Source organism: Rana temporaria, chromosome 6 (genome assembly GCF_905171775.1).
Source record: "Rana temporaria chromosome 6, aRanTem1.1, whole genome shotgun sequence".
Taxonomy (NCBI): Eukaryota; Metazoa; Chordata; class Amphibia; order Anura; family Ranidae; genus Rana; species Rana temporaria.
Window position 1 is genome coordinate 86546241 of NC_053494.1, and position 22455 is coordinate 86568695.

Here is a 22455-nt window from a genome sequence, read left to right on the forward strand (position 1 = left end):
GGCCCCCCCTTTCCGGTCACGGCACTTTAACCAAGGCAATTGGTGCTTCCTGTTTTTTTTTCCAACATCATGCGTCGGTCTCACAGGTGTGCGAGGCGGCGACTTGCTCGTCCGTTCACGCTTTTTCCAGAATTTACATGGCTGCTGTGAGTGCATCTTATGATGTTTTTCAGCCGCTAGTTTTTGCTCCTCAACGGAGGAGGTGCAACTTTAAACAGCTGTTTAAAGTTGCACCTCCTCCGTTGAGGAGCTCTGCTTGTTTTGGGGTGAAGTTAAAATTGGTTTTACTGATATTTCCCACCCCTCATTTTTGACACTGCTTGGGGCCATCCCACTTGTCAAGATTTAAGGAGCTGTGTCTGTCCATGGACGATGAGAGAAAATAGGATTTTTTTTTATACTCACCGTAAAATCCTTTTCTCTGAAGTCCATGGACGGACACAGCTCCCACCCATCTCTTTTTAGGTTTGTACTGCTTGTTACGAACTGAGGCTGCATGTTGCAGCGAGGAGGGTTATGTCTGGAGGGACCGCCCCCTGGGCGGGCTGTTCAACCCTGTTAATGTAACATGTATTTAACATGTTTCTGCCTAGTCCTCTCCTGTAAACAGGGAACATAACCCACTTGTCAAGATTTAAGGTGCTGTGTCCGTCCATGGACTTCAGAGAAAAGGATTTTACAGTGGGTACAAAAAATCCTATTCTTCATTTTTTTTTTTTTTTTTATTTCCTGCAAAAAGGAGTGGATAAGGGCTTGACAGTCAGTACCCTTAAAGTTCAAGTTGCTGCGCTGGGGGTATTTTCGGAAAAATCTATCTCGTCAGAATCCTTGGTGATCAGGTTCTTCAAGGCCCTGACCCGGTCCAGACTGGTAGTTATCAGAAGCTGTCCAAAGTGGGACTTATCGGTTGTTCTACAGGCCCTGACCAGGGAACCATTTTAAACCTATTAATTTGGCCTCACTGAGACTGATTACTTTGAGAACTTCTTCTTCTTCTTTTTTTTTTTTAGTTGCTATAAAGACATAATGAAGAATTGGTGAGCTTCAAGTCTTGTCACTCAGGGAGCCATTTTTTAATTTCTTCGTCTTTTTAAACCAAATTCTTCTGATGAAAGATCCAAATTTTTTACTGAAGGTCCCTTTGGTCCAAAATTGAGCCCAGGAGATGATACTCCTTACGTTTTGCTCTAATCCATTGGGAAAGGAGGAAGAATTCCATATCTTGGATGTTAAGAGAGCAGTCTTAAAGGAGTTGTAAAGGAATAATTTTTTTGCTGAAATTACTGTTTACAGGGTATAGAGACATAATAGTTAACTTTTAAAATAGATAAAAATCAATCATATAATGTACCTACAGTTTCAGTTTCGTTTTTGCATGCGGTTTCCTGCTTCTGTGATGTACAGACACAGAGCCAATACAGGGCAGTGATGGTTTGTAAAACGAAACTGATTGGTGTTGAGGGGTTTTAGACACACAGTAATCACACCTCCTTGATTAGTGACCACAGAGAGAAAGCTCCCATGACTTTTTTCATCAGGTAACAGACAACCAGAAGGTGTTCAGAACAGAGAAGGATTACAGCAACAGAGCAAAAACGAACGAGGACATGAAACCAGGACTGCAGTAAGGTAAAGGAACGCTATTTAGCTTGGTGGTGAGTTGGGCAGAAAGAGCTGGTGCCTCCCCCGAACAGATCTGTAAAGCGGCTACATGGACGAGTCCCACAACCTTTGCCCGTCATAGGTTAGACCTCCTGACGGCTGGGGTCCAGGCTTTTGGAAGGAAAGTCTTGCAAGCTGTTGTCCCACCCTAAATGGGTAAAGTCTTGATTATCCTCCCAGGTGCTGTCCTGAAACGTTTTGGGAAATTCAAGTTAGACGTGCCGATAACTTGTTTTCCAATAGTCTTTCAGGACAGCCATAACCCGTTTATTTTTTTTTGTATTTTTGTTGCTGTAATACTATGATATAACTGTCGCTTATGTGTTGCGGCTGGTGGTTCTTTACAAACAACTGAATGAAGCTGCGTGGAGGCCTCCTGTTTAAAGCTTTGGATGATGAGCTGTTTCCTGTTAGATGAGGAGCCATGATCTCTCAGGTGCTGTCATGAAAGACTATTGGAAAACTAGTTATCGGTAAGTCTAACTAAAAAAAAAATGTTTCTTCAGAGGATTATAATGTGAATGTGCTTGGGGTTCTGCAGTTAGTGGGTGATTTTATGGAAAATTGGCTTGGTTAGCGGTAGCAGTAAAGTGACGCTAGCGGGGCACTTTTAGCCCCACTAGTGGCTAAGGAAAGGGTTAATGGTGCCCAAAAAGCGCTACTGCCAAAGTGCTTTGCAGGTACTTTAACAGTAGTGCCCATTCATTTCAGTAGGCAGGGGCGGTGGAGGAGCGATGTTTAGGTAATACATATTTTTCTAACGTCCTGCAAGTGCACCACCCCAGTGTGAAAGCACTCTGCTCACACTGGGGCTGAAGGGGAGATGTTTTTCAGGTGCTTTACATGTGCTATATTTTAGCCCAAAGAGCCTGAAAAGCGCCCAATGTGAAAGGGGTCTAAAAGTAGAGAAGTAGGTTTCCTGTAGGGAATAAGACTCCATTGTTGACTGTATTTATCGGCGTATACCGTGCACTTTTTACCCCTTTAAAATAAGGGGAAAATTGTGGGTGCACGATATACGCCGATACCCGCTTCCCGCGCTCAGTTTGATTGCCTGTGCTGACATATACCGAGTGCAGTACACTTGGCTACATTCGGCTAGGCTCGGCTTCGCTCGTGCTCACGCATAAACGTATTATAATACATCAGTTACAGCCCTATACCTCATAGTTCGCTTTGTACATCAGTGTCTGCAGCCTTCCTTCACATCATAGTATGTTTTACATCAGTCCCCTGTTTTCACTGGTCTTCACAGTCCCCCTTTAGATCACATATCCCCCCCCCCCACTACAGCAGTCCCACAGTGTCCTCCGTTCCTCATCATATTTATATTTCAATCACAGCCCCACACACCCCAGAAATCGCAGCTCCTTCCCTTAAATCACCATCCCCCTTGAAATAACAGCACCTGCTTCTTGCATCACAGTAAAATGGTGTGGCACATGCATTTTGTATTCAGCCCCTTTTCTCTGATACCCCTACCCTAAAATCTAGTAAAACCAATTTCCTTCAGAAGTCGGCTCACTTGGTTTGAATAAAAAAAAAACTACTACTAGTGTGTACCAGGCTTTAATGATAAAGGCAATAACGGCACGTGAAAAACATTATTACCCTGCTTAGCTTCTTCTTTCTTCTTCTTTCGACTATAACCTCTAGCAATAATCGCATGTAAAATCCGGCAGGCTGGTTGTACCCAAATTGATCATTCAACTTTGGTACGTTTTAGCCTGGCCGTACATGTTTGAATCTGATTTTTTTGCTTGTTGGTGCTTTAAATGTGTCAGATTTTCAGTGATGCATAAAGTCTGCATTTTTTCATTGTCTAAAATGATTGGGGCAGTTCACTGTGCCTAAATCCTGTTTTTTTATTTATTTTTTATTCCTATTTGTTTAATTTATATGTCTTGTATCCAATTTTGCAGGTCATGGTCTTGTCATGCCCAGGCAGTACTAAAGATAATCAATTACAAGGATGATGAAAAGTCTTTTAGTAGACGCATTAGTCACTTGTTCTTTCATAAGGAAAATGACTGGGGATTTTCCAATTTCATGGCGTGGAGTGTAAGCATAATTTTTATTTTATTATGTAATTTCTTTAAACGTATGCAAAACTAGTGCAAAATGTGGTTTATGTGGCTTAAGTTTTTAAATCCAGCTCCCTTTAACTGCTTGCTGACCAGCGCACACAGATGTACGTCGATAGAAGGGCTTGTACAGTCAAATGGGCGTACCTGTACGTCCCTTAGAATTTGCCGCCTGGCGAATGTGCTGCACCGATGGCACGGTGATCGTTCCCATGGACTCTGTCCCGCGATCGTGGCGGGGGGAGATGCCTATGTAAACAAGGCTTTTCACTGTTTTTTCCATGTGATCAGGAGCAGTGATTGCTGTCATGTCAGAAGGTAGCCCCCCCACAGTTAGAATCACTCCCTAGGACAAACTTAACCCCTTGATGACCCCCTGGTGTTTAACCCCTTCCCTGCCAGTGTCATTTACACAGTAATCGGTGCATTTTTATAGCACTGATTGCTGTATAAATGACAATGGTCCCAAAATAGTGTCAAGTGTCTGATGTGTCTGCCATATTGTCGCAGTCCCGATTAAAGATCGCTGCCATTACTAGTAAAAAAAATAAAATAAAATTGGCATAAAACTACCCCCTATTTTGTAGACGCTATAACTTTTGCGCAAACCAATCAACATACGCTTGTTGCGATTTTGGTTAAAAAAATACAAAAATTGGAATACCTATCGGCCTAAACTGAGGGGAAAAAATTGTTTCTTTATTGTACATCATGGGACACAGAGCCTAGTAATTACTAAGTGGTTATATTCCACCTACAGTTGCTGGACACTGGTGTAATCAATTGGACAGGAAGTTTCCTCCCTATATAACCCCTCCCATACTGAGAGCACCTCAGTTTTTTCGCCAGTGTCTAAGGCGTTGGTCACGAGTGTAGATGTGCTCTGAGGAGCTCCACTGGATGGATCCATGCTGGATTTGAATAGCCTCCATGAAGACCAGATGCATCCAAAGTGCCATTGAGGCCAGAATGGATGGTACCTGGGGCCTTGTATCCGAAGCACAAGGTTTTTGTCTGTAATGCCTCTCTTCGGAGGGCTGGATCATGGGTTCCAGTACTTTGGTTATAACCAGATACCAAAGATTTTCTGGCAGGATGCGATGCTGGTCCAGGGGAGTGGAAACCCTGTCTAGGATCCCGGTCCCTGAAGGTCTGTTGACTTAACAAGCCATGATGTGTGAAGATTGGGTCGGTGCTCAGCAGTATCATGCGGCGGGGATAAGGTAAGTGAAGACAATCCTAGGTAAATACCTCAAGGCAGTGTTTCCCAACTCCAGTCCTCAAGGCACACCAACAGGTCATGTTTTCAGGATTTCCCTCAGATGAAACGGCTGTGGTAATTACTAAGGCAGTGAAACTGATCAAATCACCTGTGCAAAATAATGGAAAGCCTGAAAACATGACCTGTTGGTGTGCTTTGAGGACTGGAGTTGGGAAACACTGCCTTAAGGATTACCTTCCATGAGTAGCTGCATGTCTTATCTGTTTTCCGCCACTAGAGGCAGTAAAGAGACATGTTGGAAGGCTGGACGGAGGCCGGCCTGTGTTTGTAGGCGGAGTCTGGGGGAGTACTTATCCTCCCTTCTCTGCCGGGTCCAGCGTCGGTCTCTTTCCTGAGGGCTTCAGGTATTCTGAGGGGGGGGGGCCGCGACCAGCACTGGGGACATTTCACCTGTGTATTCGCCTCGTGACGGGGGGGGCCTGGCTGACAGCTTTCATTTCAGCAGCCACAGTCCCCACATTTTCACCTGTGTATTCGCCTCGTGGCAGCGGGGGGGGGGGGCCGCCTGGCTGACGGGGGGGGCCTGGCTGACAGCTTTCATTTCAGCAGCCACAGGGGAAACCCCGGGAGCCTCACAAGGGGGGGGGGGGGGGTATCATACATGTCGCCAGTTCTGGCCGGAGGGGCTAGGGGCCAGGGGAGGGGGGGTTCCTAATATCTGCCTGCGTTTGTGTTATTTATCTGGCTTGTCATTAATGTTATTGGTTGACTGCTGACCACCCTGTGTCATGCATTCCCCATACAGATTTGCCAGTCTTGGGAGGGGGGGGGGGGTAAGATCGGTCTCAGTCAGTAGTGGGGGGGGGGCAATTCATCATGGTCATCTGGCACGACCACACGATTATCTCGCAACAGCCGTGCGATTTGCCTTTGATGAATGGTCATACGTTTGTCAGATAAAACGGTCATGCGATCTGTCTGACGAAGCGGTCATACGGTTTGTCCGATGTATCGATCATGCGATTTGGTCTGATGTACAGTCATGCGATTTGGTCTGATGAACAGTCATGCGATTTGGTCTGATGAACAGTCATGCGATTTGTCTGATGAACAGTCATGCGATTTGGTCTGATGAACAGTCATGCGATTTGTCTGATGAACAGTCATGCGATTTCGTCTGATGAAACAGTCATGCGATTTTGTCTGATGAAACAGTCATGCGATTTTGTCTGATGAAACAGTCATGCGATTTTGTCTGATGAAACAGTCATGCGATTTTGTCTGATGAAACAGTCATGCGATTCGTCTGATGAAACAGTCATGCGATTCGTCTGATGAAACAGTCATGCGATTTTGTCTGATGTAACAGTCAGGCGATTTGTCTGATGGGAACGGTCAGGCGTTTGTCTGAGAAGATGGTAATGCGATGGGGGGGGGGGGGGGGGTAACTGCACGGTTGCCGTGCACAAACTACCATCCGATTTGTCTGGTCAGGACGGTCTTGCGTTTGGCTTGGCAGATCGTCTTACCATTGGTCTTCTGGGATTGTCATGCAGCATGTCGGCTGTACGTGTCATAAGTCAGGTTCGGGGGAATCGCATGCGATCTGTCAATGGTAAATTGTCATGCGGCTTTCACTGATAGGTCGGTCATCTTCAGTGTGTCGGACGTGCGGTTTTTTCATTGATTAATCGGTCATGCGTTTGCTTCAATCTTACAAGGAGGGCAGTTGCCACCTCACTGGGCATTTCGGGTGGGGGATGCGGTCGCTTTAGGGCGGCAATTTCACATCGTTACCACATTCATTTCTGTTGTCTGGTTATACATTTCTTGCGCTCATTTCTCCGTCGGTACATGGTATTAACTCTTTCAGGTCGGATTACAGTGTCTTCCCGGTGTCAGCTGGTACGTATTTGCTCGCTTTTAGGGGTATAGTTAGTTTTCCAGGTCCATATTGCTTTCTGGTTCTGTCACGTCTACAGTTCCGTACAGGCTGAGGGTCATTAATTGATTGTTGGACCACAATCTTCTCGCCGTACATCTCATGTCTGGTATGGCACCATCATTTCTCATTTATACATACCCACCACGCTCCTGTGGGTATCGTAGCCCTGAGTGTTCGTTTTAATTACCTGTTGTCGCGCTGCAGGTCGCTCGGGCTCACTCATTTCACTCATTTCGTTTCATCATTTCAGGGTCGGGGTCCCGCTTGGTAGATCACGCGCTATTTCCGGCCACCTAGGCTGTCACGCATTTGGGCTGGCTGAGGGGCGAGGGCTTTCATGTTATTCTTTGAAGTTTGTCTCTTTAGATTTCGGTATGTCTCAAGTGGCTGATAGCGAGGACTTCTCGTTCGTCCCACCTACACCGCCTCGCGGGGGTTCGGAGCTCGGAAATTCACCATCCTTGAGAAGTTGGACCGTACCCAGACTCATGGCTGAACTCCGCCGCAAAGGCATTCCTTTCCCCTCTTCGGCTAGGAAAGCAGAACTGTTTAGGCTATGCTTCCCACCCCTGTCACAATCATCTCCCGCCACCAGCGCTGAGCATGCGACGGTGCATAACGCATTGGTACAGGTCCATGCGCTGCTAAACACACTGGCTACCTCCATGGTCCAGTTGCAGGAAAGGATGGAGGTGATGGAGGCCCGGGCCGTGGCTAATACAGTAATACCAGCCTCTACCGTGGTGGATGCAGCATCCCCAGCGTTAGCGCTCCCAAGCCCAGCCGCAGGTAATGTCGCTACTTTCCCTTCAGCGGTACCATCTCCGTCGGCTGCCCCACCTGTTGTATCTCCAGCCCATTTCATCCCGGCCAACATCAAAAAGGACATCTTGGAGGGGAAAGATGTTAACTTGGCCTCCCTGCTCATAGCGGCTCAGGATGTGTCGGAGAACAAATCTTTTTCTTGTGGGGAGGTATCGGTAGTTCTAAAGACCAAAGACCCCAGGCTGAGTCGAAAACTCAGTGTACCGGAATTTGTGCTGGCTTTTGGTATTTTTAGGGATATCATCTGCGCTGTTAGCCCAGGTAGAAGGGAGGAGTTGGACCTTTATCTTCATAAGGTTGTGGATCTGGCCCATAAATACGGTGGCACAATTTTTTATGATTACCACCGATCCTTTGCGGCTAAGGTGGCAGCTACCTGGGCTCAGTTCCAGGTGGTGTCATGGTGGGGGGCCATTGACATGGAGCTATTTTGCAGACACTTTGCTGGTCAAAAATCCCCGGTATGTACCAGCTGCCAGTCCTCGGCTCATACCACGGCCTGGTGCTCCAATGTGGAAGCCTCCAGTCAGGTAGGGCCCTCCAGGCAGGTGGCAGGGGGGTCTGCTGGAACCCTGGGGCAGGTGGACAAATTGGGTAGACCCATACGATACCTTGGGAAAGCGCAGCTGTGTAACAACTACAATTATGCAGGTTGCAATTTCAACCAGTGTAGATTGTTGCATGTCTGCGCTAACTGCTTCAGGGCCCACCCCAAGTCCGCCTGCTTGATCAAGCCAATTAGCACAGCCTGACTAAGCCGAGTCAACGTTTCTTTGCTAGGGGATCTCCTTGAGGACCACCCAGCACCAGCAGTCAGGCAGTTTTTGCTGGAAGGGTTTTCTGCAGGGTTTCATACTGGCCTCATCACCCTGCCAACAGAAACTTTCGAGTGTAATAATTTAAGGTCTGCAGAGAACAACCCAGTGATGGTCGACGAGTTGCTTCTAGCAGAGCTGGCCAAGGGGTTCCTCATCGGCCCCTTTTCATCATCCCCCTTTTCCATGTGGAGGGTGAGCCCCATCGGGGTGGTCTCCGGCAAATTTTCTAATAAATTCCGTTTAATTTACGATTTGTCTGCGCCTCATTCCTCTCATATTCCTAGCCTCAACTCACTCATCCCCTCCGAGGAATTTTCACTAAAATATGCATCTGTTGACTTGGCTATCCAACACATCCTACAGTTGGGTAGGGGTGCTTGGCTTTCCAAAGCGGATATCACTGACGCCTTTAAACTACTTCCCATTAGTCCGGCCCTCTGGCAGTGGCATGGTATCAAATGGCGAGGGCAGTATTTTTTCGCTACCAAATTAACGTTTGGTTCAAAAAGCAGTCCGTTTTTGTTTGACACCTTTGCCCGGGCATTGCATTGGATCCTGGAGGACTACGGTAGTTGTCAAAGGGTCATTCACTACCTTGACGACTTCCTGTTGTTGGAAGACCCTGGGCGCCCACCCAGGGATCTGCAGGTGCTTACGGGTTTATTTTCAGGGTTAGACGTCCCGCTAGCAGCTCATAAAATGGAGGGCCCAGCCAAGGTCATCACCTTCTTGGGGATCACGCTGGACTCTGAGCTTATGGTCGCTAGCCTGCCCTTGGAGAAACTGGCCAGGATTCGTCAGGTCATCCATCAGTTTGTCCGTTCCCCGGTATGTTCAAAAAGGGACTTGCAGTCTCTTTTGGGGATGCTCAACCATGCCATGAGGATCATTCCTCAGGGCAGGGCGTTTGTGTCCAGGTTACTGGCTGTGCTTCCCCAGGGTCAGGATTCGGACTCCCCGGTCAGGTTGCCAAGGGATGCCCAAGCCGATTTGATCATGTGGGATCAGTTCCTCTGTCGCTGGAATGGTATCTCCATGTTCATCCCGCAGCCTTCAGAGAATTCCCCTCGAGTTTTTTCGGATGCTGCCGCTTCGGTCGGGTTTTCCGCCATCTTTGGTCAGCAATGGTTAGCTAGTCGCTGGCCCCCAGAGGTGTCCCATCTGCCAAAATTTGCTCTCACTTCTGCATTGTTTGAGATTTACCCGATCCTGGCGGCGGCAGTCACTTGGGGCCCTGGCTGGGCAGGTAAGTCAGTCATATTCTTTACGGATAATTTGGCTACAGCCAGAATTATCAATAAAGGCAGGTCAGGATCCCTTTTGATCATTTCATTTATGCGCAAGCTGACTTGGCTGGGCTTGTCGTATAAATTTCATTTCCAGGGGGAGTTTATTAGGGGAGATCAGAACGGTGCAGCAGATGCCTTATCTCGGCTCAACATGCCACAATTTTTCTTTCAGCATCCGGCAGCAGATCGGACGGGCCAGCCAATTCCCCCCTTTGCACTGTTGGTCATGGATTAAGTTTTTTCCGGTCTCAGGCGGTCGAGCTGGCCAACAGGTCGTTGTCCAGGAACACGCTGAAGGCATACACCACGGGTTGGAGGGTTTTTCTCAGATTCATGTCTCTATTTCCGTGTGAGGGTCCCACAGATTCTTCATACTTCATGTCGTTCTCTGCGTATTGCCATAGTGAGCTAACCTTATCGGCCAGAACCATCAAAACATATTTGGCAGGGGTTCAGCATTTCAGGTCCCTACAAGTGCCGGACAGGCCGTCCATTTTTGCTGCTCACCCTCTAAAAGCCGTGCTGAGGGGTATCCAGAGAACTCAGGGGTCCTCACGGTTATCCCGTCAACCCATTACCGGGCAGATTTTCCGCGACCTGTCGGATATTCTGTCCTCTTCCCCTTTTGGTATGGGTCCCAGCTTGGTCCTTAAAGCTGCCATCCACCTCAGTTTCTTTGGCTTCCTCCGTCCCGGGGAGGTGGCCAGAGCCAGCTGCCATGCTCCAGTTTTGCTCAGAGGGAGTCTGACCAGGTTTCCCGAGCATTACGAGCTACAGCTCCCCAACAACAAGACCAGGCAGATTGGTCAGGGGTTTGTGGTGAAGTACTATCAGACTCACAATCGCTGGTGCCCGGTTGAGGTGCTCGACTCTCTCTGCAGGGTATTCTCAAACTCACCCCGGGATAGTCCGTTGCTCCCCTTTCCTGCGCATCCTATCACCGCCAAACAATTCATTGGGCACGTCAGGATTCTTCTTGCCAAACTGCATCTGAATCCAGGGCGCTTTTCCGGACATTCCTTTAGAATTGGGGCAGCGTCCGCAGCATCCAAGCAAGGGGTCCCGTCATACATCATCAAGCACATGGGTCGCTGGAGTTCCTCCTGCTATAGTAGATATATCCCTGAACCTCACTTGGAGGTGCGTAGGGCGTTTGCCACCCTGTTGGATTAAATATACTCTGTTTTCAATAAAGCTTCATTACCTATCTTGTGTCTTTTGCCCTCTTTTAGGCGTACCGTCCAGCTAGGCCAAGGCACGCCACAGGCCTTGGTGGTTGGGGTCACTACGTATTACGGGTGAAGATTCTGACTACAAGTTGGAAGGCTGGACGGAGGCCGGCCTGTGTTTGTAGGCGGAGTCTGGGGGAGTACTTATCCTCCCTTCTCTGCCGGGTCCAGCGTCGGTCTCTTTCCTGATTCCCACCCTCCCGGCCCCCCTTTTCAGGTATAGGCTTCATTTTTCATTTCTCATTCATTCATTTCTCATATTCTCATATTCAGGGTATGCCCTCTTTTAGGCGTACCGTCCAGCTAGGCCAAGGCACGCCACAGGCCTTGGTGGTTGGGGTCACTACGTATTGCGGGTGAAGATTCTGACTACAAACCTGGTGTTTCACTTACCATGCTTTCCAGGAACTAAAGCTCGGTGTCAGCCGGTCTGAGCGGCTCACTTCCTCTGCTTCAGGCTCTGCCACAGTTGTGAGGTGGTCTTTTGTAGTCCAAGGTCCACGGCGCTCCTTTTGAGGGACCCCGCTCTCTCCCCCTCACCCCCGCCTCAACCATTTCCCTACGCGCGCTTTTTGAAGCTGGTAGGCGGGGGAGAGGGATGTGGTTGCCGCTGGCATCCGCGCCGACTCTTGGTGCAGGGCGGGCCCTTCAAAAAAGCCCCAGACGTCAGAGCTCTGTAAAGCTAGAGGAACACAGCAGCTTGGGTACATTGGCTACAGACATACCTAAGATGCCTACTCTGCATCAAGCTGTGCAGATTAGCAGGCATTTTTTTTTTTTTTTTTAGACCAAGTTTAGCTGTTGATGCACCTGTGTTAAGTTCCTCTGCCTTTAGTTTAGGACTATGTCTCCCTGTAGAAAAGGTTCAGGGGCAGGAATATAAAAGGGCACCAAGGTATCGCCATCTGAATCTTGTGGCCCTAATCATGCTAGCATGATGCCATCCTCCCCTGTAGAGACTTAAAGCAGCCACACAGGTTGAGCCATCGGCCCTGTCAGGCATTTCAACCTCCCCCAACTTTGCAGCCACTCTGCATATGTCAGTTTGCTGCATATGCAACAGTTTATTTCTACTGGTTGGGCACCCGCATAAACTGTTTTTTTTTTTCTCCTCCTAAAAACTCTAGCCGAGGAGTATAGGTTGCTAGAAAAACAGCTTTGTGTCAAAGACAAAGGATCCACTCGCATGCGGGTCAGATGCGTTGGTGACCACGTGGGACCAGTTGTCACTGGTTTATGCGTGCCGCGACCTCTGTGGCTTCTATGCAACATCAGAGGGGAACGGAAGCCGACCTAATGGCTCAGGCATGACCCAGGCGACCTTACTGTGCAGGAATCATAAGGGTGGTAGTAGAGGACCCAGGGTCCCTTACATCTTGTCCAGACCTACTTTGCAAGGGGGTATTCCATCCTGTCTTGCAAACATGGGGAATTAATGGTCTGGCTGTTTTAGCCCGCGTTCTTGAGGTTCGGGGCTTTCGGAATCCGTGGCAAATAACCTTGATTTGTACAGGAGAGCTGGCCTCCAGGACCATGAATCATAGGATCTGGAAGGCCCAGGTTCCTAGTGTGAAACCAAGGGGTGGCATCCTTGGAAGTATGTCATAGGTAAAATTCTTGCCTTCCTACATTGGGAAAGGAGATGGAGCTAGCCTTATGTTCCATTAAGGTTCGATCTCGGCCTTGTCAGTATTTTCAAAGGCCACTTGCTTCACATGCTTTGATCCGGGCCGTTATACAAGGGGTAACGCTTATAAGTCCGCCAGTTAAGTCGCCCTTGTGCTTGGAGGATTGGGTTTAGTTTTGTCGGCTTACAAGGTCAGCACCTTGGGCCGATGCACCATATTTCCCTTCATCCTTCTAACAAGGCAATTGGTGTTGGTTGCGGTAGCCTTCGCAAGAGTTTCAGTATTGGCAGCGTTCTTTGTATAGAGCCATACTTGATTATTCTTAAGAATAGGGTGATGGTCCTCACCTAGCCTTATTTCCTAGAAGGATCTAGTTTTCATTTGAATCGAGATGTTTTTTGCCTTCCTTTTTTCAGAACCTTTTTCTGCAGAAGGAAAAGTTGTTGCTTTCTCTCGATGGCTTTTTAACTGCTCTCATCTATATCTGAAGGTTTCAGATATATGAAACTGACGTTTTGTTGTGCTGCCAGAAAACCCTAAAAATATGCAGGCAGCGTTGAAATCCGCTATTAAAAGGGTTACGGTCTCTCGTTAGAGCAGTCAAGGCCTATCTGAAGCTGCTGCTCGGCAACATCAGTTTTCCGTATCAGGAGCCCCCGGAAGAGGGCAGGCAGCGTCTAAATTGACTATTTCTATGCGGATTCATCAGGTTATGATTCAGGCTTGTGGTTTAAAGAGGGGGTTCCCCTGTTTCCTTTAGAGTGCACCCTACCAGGATAGTAAGCGCTTCATGCGCGGTGCATTACCAAGTCTTTATGACTCAGATTTGCAAGGCCGCAATTTGGTCGTTGGTGCATATGTTCACTAGTTTCTATTGGGTGAATGTAAGACGGCAAGGGGGTGCCGTTTTTTGGCGCAGTATGCTGCAGACAGCAGTATAGGTCCTCGCGTCTGGTGGCAGTCTGCGTTATTTGTACCTCCCTCCCCTCAGTAATCATTGCTTTGGGACGTCCCACTTGGTAATTACTAGGCGTTGTCCTGTGATGTACGATAAAGAAAATAGGATTTTTATAATGGCTTACCTGTGAAATCCTTTTGAAGTACATTGTGGGACACAGAGCTCCCGCCCCTTTTGTTTGGGGATATTGGGACACTTATTGCTTTGCTACAAAAATTGAGGTGCTCCCAGTATGGGAGAGCTTATGTAGGGAATAAACTTCCTGTCTGATTACGTCAGTGTCCAACACCTGAAGGTGGAATATAACACTTGGTAATTACCGTATTTATCAGTGTATAACACGCACCCAAAGTTTAGAAGGTAATTTTAAAGGGAAAAAACTTTTAGGAGGGAAGTTTAACCACTTGCTTACTGGGCATATATACCCCCCTCCTGCCCAGGTGAAATTTCAGCTTCCGGCACTGCGTCGCTTTAACTGACAATTGCGCGGTCGTGCGACATGGCTCCCAAACAAAATTTGACGTCCTTTTTTTCCCCACAAGTAGAGCTTTCTTTTGGTGGTATTTGATCGCCTGTGCGGTTTTAATTTTTTGCGCTATAAACAAAAAAGAGCGACAATTTTGAAAAAAAAATACAACATTTTTTTCTTGTTGCTATAATAAATGTCAATTTAAAAAAAAAAAAAAAACATTTTTTTTTCTCAGTTTAGGCCGATACGTATTCTTCTACATATTTTTGGTAAAAAAAAAAAAAAAAAAATCGCAATAAGCGCAAAAGTTATAGCGCATAAAAAATGGGGGACAGAATTATTATTTTTTTTTTTTACTAGAAATGGCGATTTGCGATTTTTATTGGGACTGCGACGTTATGGCGGACACATCGGACACTTTTGACACATTTTTGGCGCCATTCACATTTATACTGCGATCAGTGCTATAAATATGCACTAATTACTATATAAATGTGACTGGCATTGAAGGGGTTAACACTAGGGGGTGAGGAAGGGGTTAAATGTATTCCCTGCATAGTGTTCTAACTGTAGGTGAAGGGGGGTGACTGGGGGAGGTGACCGATCTGTGTCCCTATGTACAAGGGACACAGATCGGTCTCCTCTCCAGAGACGGAACGCTGTCTCTGTTGGAGCCGGCAATGAGAGATGATCTTGTATGTTTACATATGAGATCATCTCTCATTGGCCGCACAGATCGCATCGCAAACGGCCACTCTGATTGGCCGTTCGTGGCGATCTGTAATTTGCTGTGTCCAAGGCACATGGCCAACGCAGAGTTTCGAGCGCGTGCGGGGAACGGCCAAAGGGGCGGACGTCAATTGACGTCCAGTTGGATATTCAGGTCCGCGCTGTAGCCGTCATTCGGCTATAGCGCGGGTCACAAGAAGTTAAGGATAAAAACTTACATTTAAATGCCCATCAATGCAGCCTTATCCATCGTTGCAGAATGATCATTGTCCATCTGCACCCCTGCCCAGTGTCCATCTGCACCCCTGCCCAGTGTCCATCTGCAGCCCTGCCCAGTGTCCTTGCACCTTGAACGTTTAAAATTACCGCCGCGGCGCAGAGATGGACAGAACCGGATGTCCTGTGTACTCTGCTCCCCTCGCAGTCCCACCCCTTGCCCAGGCTCCTATGATGGACATAACACATGTCCATGGCGAGACTGTGCGTGACTGCGAGCGGAGCCGAGCCTAGCTGAGTAAACAGTACACTCAGCTATGTGTATATCGGCGGCGCTCGCTCCCCTTTCCCTCACAGACAGCGGGGATCGGAGTATAACACACACCCAGGATTTCACCCTGATTTTAAGGGGAAACAAGTGCGTGTTATACGCCGATAAATACGGTACTAGGCTCTGTGTCCCGTGATGTACTCCAAGAGTACATCACGTGTTTTATATATATTTTTTGGGGCAAAAAATAAAAACCGCACAGATGATCAAATACTACCAAAAAGCTCTATTTGTGGGGAAAAAGGACAACCGTTTTGGATACATTGCATGACCACGCAATTGTCAGCTAAAGTGACACAGTGCCGTATCGCAAAAAAAAAAAGTTCTGGTCAGGAAGGTGGTAAAAGGGGGGTGGGGGGTAACAAGTGTGTGTGTTATTTCCTTCTCCTAAAACGGATGCTTATATTTATATGTTGGGTTCATTCAAACCAAAACCAACAGAAAAACATGCATGGCATTTTGTTTTTTCAAATTCTACAAGGGGTTGTGCACAGTAGTGTGGTATCGCACTTTAAATGTGCAGTGTGTGTGTGTGTTTTTATTTTTTATTTTTTTTATATATAGTGGAAAGGGAAAGGTTTTTGTCTGTGTCCCCACTAGGGAGGTTCACCCATTTTTAGTGGGAATGCTTAATAAGCATTCCCAGTATTGATATTCGTTTTTATTATTCTTATTTTTATCCTTTATTATTTTCCGTACGTTTTTTGACTCTGCGTAACTTCTGCATACTTTCAGCGATTTGAGACCATTCAACGTTTAAAATGTTCATCTCGTTCAGCTAACGATGGGACTTCAAGTTTGTTTGTACTATTTATACTTTTTAAAATATTAAGCTTTTAGACACTATTTTTTAACATTGAAGTCAATGAGAACATGCTTTTTACCCCTTAAAATCTCATGTGCTACCAAAAGTTTCAGCTCCTTCATACTTTCACTTACAGACACCAAACAAACTTTAAAACGGTCACAAAATATTCAGCTATCTGGCTATGACTTTTCAGATTGATATCTTTTACAGTTTTTGTGAAAAAGCAATTTACGTTTAGTGATTTTTTTTCAGAAAATGTTATCGATTATAATGTGTTTCTATGGAGCTGCTTTAGAGTTGATCATGTGATCATTAGAGTGCAGATCATTAAAAAAAAAAATTATCTTTAAAAAAGGGGGAACAAATGGCTCTCATGCCCACAAGATCTACTTGTCATACACAATTTATATATCAAAACGTAGGTATTTTTGTCTGGTTTCAGGCAATGTGGTCTGTTTTGTGATGGTCATTTTACTTTTAGTTCCTGGAGCTTCTAAAGGACAAGAGTCCCAAATTTTCTCTCATTGACTCTCATGTTAAAAAGTCTTTAAAATGTTCCTGCAAAATGCACAAAGACGCTCTTTTCTAAATCGCTGACATGGCCACATTTTTAAGTTTATCAACATGAATTTCACATCGATGCGTTTACAAGGGCCGTGTCTTTCAAACGTTGAAGTCGATGTATCGATCGCATGTACGGTTGTGGATTTATTAAGGTTTCTTTGAAGGCTTATTTCACTTATTAGCTGTGTGAATTAAAGGCGTTTTGAAAGGAGCTGTGTGTCCTAAAGATGGTGTAGTGGTTATGGTGAATGGCTTTGGTGCGGGCTCAGCAATTCAGCTATTCAGCATTCCCACGCATTTTCCTCGGGAAATGCATTTTCTAGTTCTATTTGTCATGTTTACTATAATCCTTGAAGGGAAAAGAAAATTCCAAATTTTGTATTCATAGCAACAAAAATACAGGGAACGTGGTGCGGCTTGTTTTTTTGGGCTGGGCGGTGGGGTTGTGTAACTTACCAGTGCTTATCAATGCTGATCACTAAACTCACCTGCCTGACCTACACACACTGACCTACACCAGCTCAGCATTGGTGTGCGGTCACAGCAGGCTGTCAATCACTCGTCAGAGGAGCCGGGGAGTAGGGATGTGGCGCGGAAGTGGCCGCATTCTTAATTCCCATCTTCTGGAGGCTGCAGGCTATAATGGACGTCGCGTCACACGTTCCGCCTTCCTGGCATTGGCACTGCAGGCTCCAGAAGGCGAGACCTGCTATGGCACTCAGCCGCACTCGTGATCAGATCGGTCTCAGGCTAACAATGGAATGTAGCATTCCATAGACTGGGCTTTTCGGGGACCCATTCGGGGCTAGAGGTCCCCCAAGCCCCGCCCTCCCGGCACCCCTGGTCTACATTTAAGTCTTTTGTTGTGAAGAGAAGACTTCAATCTGAAGGTTTTGACAGGTTAAGTGGCAACTACAAGAAAAACAGAAATGGAAGGCGCGCACACCTAGTGCATTACTAGAGATTTAATAATAAAAATGATAAAGTGGGTACTCACAAAATGCAACTGACAAAAGGCCATTAATACAGTGCATGGACATGCACAGAACATGAGGTACAGCTGTGTTTCGGGGGCGCACCCCGATCCTCTGAGCTAGGCTGAGTCTATGTCTAGCCTAGGATAGCTCAGTGTTTAACCACTTAAGGACCTGCTCATGTACATATATGTCGGCACTTTAAAGATGGATATCTCGGTAACGGCAGCAGCTGCTGCCACAACTGAGGTATATCCATCTTTTCAGTGAGCAGTCCTGTAAACGAAAATGGTGGTCTCTGCGGCGGATTCACCACAAGATCGGTTGGTGGCGGTAGGGGAGCCTCTCCCGCCACTCTCCCACGCCCTTGCCGCTTACCGGGGCCGTCGGTAGCGGCAGAGGCGATCGGGTCCTTCTCCCTCTGTGGAATGGATACGAGTGAAGGGCAGATGGCCCCCACCCGTCTCCATACCATAAGAGGGCGAATGCGACGTCAAAACGTCACTTCCGCCCACACGTCTTAAAGGCAATTCCCCCCCCCCCCCCCAAATTACAATTTTTTTTTTTTTTAATTGCATTTTAGTCTAAATACGAGATGAGGTCTTTTTGAACCCAGATCTCATATTTAAGAGGACCTGTCATGCTTTTTTCTATTACAAGGGATGTTTACATTCCTTGTAATGGAAATAAAAGTGACTTTTATTTTTTTAAACAGTGTAAAAATAAAATCAAGTAAAATAAATGAAACAAAATGTTTTTAAAGCTCCCTGTCCTGACGAGCTCTCACGCAGAAGCGAACGCATACGTGAATAGCGCCTACATATGAAAACGGTGTTCAAACACATGCGAGGTATCGGAGCAATAATTCTAGCCCTAAACCTCCTCTGTAAGATGCAACCTATAGAATTGTTTTAAACGTCGCCTATGGAGATTTTGAAGGGTAAAAGTTTGACGCCATTCCATGAGCGGGCGCAATTTTGAAGCGTGACATGTTGGGTATCAATTTACTCCGCGTAACATTATCTTTCACAATATAAAAAAAATTAGGCTAACTTTACTGTGGTCTTATTAATTCCAAAAAGTGATTTTTTCCAAAAGTGCGCTTGTAAGGCCGTTGAAAACACTGTAGCTGCTGACTTTTAATAAGGACACTTGCCAGTCGTCCTTGTCCACAATGTCGCCCCCCCCCCCCCAGGCCGATCCCTCGATCCTAGCAGCTCCCGGCGCCGCCATCCTCAGTAAGGGAAACAGGCAGTGAAGCCTCAAAGCTTCACTGCCTGTTTCCTACTGCACAAGCGCGAGCCGCGCGGCTCTTTGTGAATGGGCCGGCTGCTCTCTGGGATACACACAGTTCCCAGAAGGCAGCACACCCCATTCACCAGAAGACACCGCAACTAGGATGGAGGAAGAAGACCCACCGCGGACGATGAAGAGGCAGATTACGGACTTCCGCATAGCAACCGCTATTTCTGGTAAGTGTGTATATATAAAATGTAAATTTTATTTTTTTGGTAAAAAAAAAATCAGGGTGGAACTCCACTTTAACCACTTAGGACCCGGACCGTTATGCAGGTAAAGGACCTGGCCAGTTTTTACGATTCGCCGCGGCGTCGCTTTAACTGACAATTGCGTGGTCGTGCGATGTGGCTCCCAAACAAAATTGGCGGCCTTTTTTCCCCCCACAAATAGATCTTTCTTTTGGTGGTATTTGATCACCTCTGCGGTTATTTGTTGCGCTATTAACAAAAATAGAGCGACAATTTTGAAAAAAATGCAATATTTACTTTTTGCTATAGTAAATATTAATATATGCAGAAGTACTAATCACTGGCCCAACTACTTATAGTACAACTCTGCGCTTAGGATGATTAAAAAATCCAAGAAAATAAATAAATAATCTGTCCAAAATGATAAAATCCAATGTAGAAAAGCAGCTGCTCAAGTAAAAACAGTCAATTAATAAAAGCAGAAAATAAAATCGGGCCCGTACAGAGTCTGATATCAGTCCTGCAGCAGCGCTGCAAACCCCTGGTTTGCTATATTAGCTGTGTGGGATGACCAGGTAAGAAGTGTTGATAGTATGTGCTTCAATCACCAAAAGAATTCACCACGTGGGGGGATATGGGGTCCTCTTCGGGAAAAACACTCACCAGATGGTAGATTTAAAACAGCATATCTTCTCACTCTCCGTCTATGGCTTATCACTTTCTCAGTATTTATAGATGAAACATCCGCAAGCATATGAAAAAAGAAAATTTCATATAGGGCAATATCGTTTTGATAAGTTTGATTCCCCAAAAACAAGATATCCCTTATAAATTCATGCGTACCATAAAGTGTATAAAACCAGGCATATAATAACACTGTATTTGCTTCCCTGGTTCTGGATACCTGAAGACCGCTTAGAGTACTTCCTCACAGCGATTTTCTAGTTCCTGATCCGTGGAGCGCATACGATACATCCGGTGACTGGAGCTGGGTAGTCACGCTCTGACTTTTCGTCCGTTCGGACTTCCTCTGAGAGCGTAAATATCCCCCAAAAACATATATAAAAAAATTGTTTTTCTCAGTTTAGGCCGATACATATTCTACATATTTTTGGTAAAAAAAAACATAAGCGTTTATCGGTTTGCGCAAAATTTATAGCGTTTACAAAATAGGAGATCGTTTTATTGCATTTTTATAAAAAAAATAATTTTTTTGACTACCAATGGCGGCGATCCCCTTGACGTGTGACGTCATTGATCGTGTTTCCCTATATTAGGGAACACACGATCAATGAAGCTGCCACTGTGAAGAACGCGGAAGCTGTGTTTACACACAGCTCTCCCCGTTCTTCAGCTCGGGGGACCGATCGCGGGACTCCGGCGGCGATCGGGTGCTGCGGTCACGGAGCTTTGGACCACGGCTGGGCACTTAGAGGACGTACAGGTACGTGCTTGTGCCCAGCCATGCCATTCTGCCGACGTATATCTGCAGGAGGCGGTCCTTAGGTGGTTAATGGTCTTGAAAAACCCTTACTGAACTTTCATTCTCACTAGTGGGCCCTTCTATGCAACATGCCATTGCTGTTGTCAATTTGTGGAACATTAACCCGGTGTCTAAGGAACCCGATGCTACCCTTACTAACCATTCTGTTATATCATGCTTAGTTTATGCCTACATTTTTAGTTGTTAGTGGATAGTGCTAGTCTTGTTTCCAAAAGAAGTTTCTTCTGTCAATGTGCCAAGCACTTTTTAGCTAAAATGTTGATCTGCGGAAGAGTAAAAACTGCTTGCTGTGCATGCCCTTTGGGGCTTTAGACAACATGTCCTGTTAAAGATGAAGAGTACTAATTTCCCCCCACTAAAAGAAATCTAGGCCCCTGCTTCAGAAGCAAAAATTCTTTCAATCTGAGTCCTTTCTCCCAGACCTCAAACTCTAGACCCAAACCAGGTACCCAATTCAGTCATAAACTTTCAGTCAAAATGGTAAAACCTGAATTTCTCTTCCGTTCATAGACGGACACAGCATCCTTTGACAGTAGGGTTATATCTGCTTCCTTTAGGAGAGTTTAGGCAGGAAAAAAGCACTTAAAGTGTTAAACACATTGCTCAGTGCAGCTCCTCCCAGGTATAACCCACACCCTGCTTTAGTAGCCTCAGTTTTTTCCTGCCTAACGTCAGAGGTCAGGCCCTTCTAGAGTCCTGTACTCTGGAGGTTTTTTTCTTGCGATTTTTCTCGCTTTTATTATTTTGTTCCTGCATTTTTGTATCCTGTGATTCTTCTATCAACAGCCGACTGGGTGACAGGCTGGGTTCTCGACTCTTGTAGTCCCCCCCATGTTCGGCCATCGAGCGTGTGCCGGCCCTTAGCTCAGCTTTGGGACGTCCATGACAGGCCCCGTTGCTCCAGGGGCAGCCGGGGAACTTCGGTTCTAGGGCGCACATATGACCGGTCTTTTATGGCTTTGTCAGTGTGTCTGGCCGACAGCCATGCCGTTTAGCGGACGTTGGTTCTGTCTGGGATACCTCCAGCTGGTGGTCGCAGGACAGATAAGTAGTGGCCCCTTACTCAGGTAAGTGGTCTGGCTGGAATTTTCCCCTGGGAGGTCGACTGAGGGTTTACCCTGCTTTCCTCTCTCCCTTATTTCCTCTCCCTCCCTTGCCTTTTGGGTGATGGCTGTGAGGGGCATTGTAGAGCCTGAACAGGTACTCCTCCCTTGTAAGCCTGAGTTAACCCTTGCTGCCCCTCCCCCTACCACATCTGCTATGACAATGGCGTTTTTTTTTCTCGCCAGGTTGAAGCGTCTAGTGGCCGGATGGGGGGGTTATTAGCGCCCCCCACCCTGGCCTGCTTCTGGGGTTATCTCTGACACTGTATGTCAGATGATGCGGGCTTAATCCACGCGCACAGTGAGAGCGACTCTGGTTCAGGGTCGGTTACTGTTTGGAAATGTTGGAGCTATTTTTTCTGCAGGCGTGATACTCAGTACTTGAGTATGGGGTGGGGGCACCTAAAGTGTGGGTCCTGCGAACCGCCACGCACTGACAATTTTTTTCCTTGTGTTCCTTTTGGGACAGTTTGTACTACAAGGAATGGGATACACCGCAGACAGTTTGCGTTGCGACCCGTTATCCCTTTGTGGAGGACCTTATTAGTAAAGTGGGTCTCTCCTCCGTCCGTGGACCCTCCCGTGTACAGGTGAGCTAGCCACCATGTGG

At 46.6% G+C, this 22455-nt stretch overlaps 1 protein-coding gene across 2 annotated transcripts in view; it reads left to right on the forward strand.

Moving 5' to 3' along the window:
- The window catches only part of USP7 (ubiquitin specific peptidase 7), a 507717-nt gene that overhangs the window by 112506 nt on the left and 372756 nt on the right, over positions 1-22455 (forward strand). For both annotated transcript variants that reach the window (XM_040356967.1, XM_040356966.1), the window contains exon 4: positions 3585-3723. In XM_040356967.1, coding sequence (XP_040212901.1) covers positions 3585-3723 — 139 coding nt within the window. The remainder of the gene's footprint in view (positions 1-3584; positions 3724-22455) is intronic.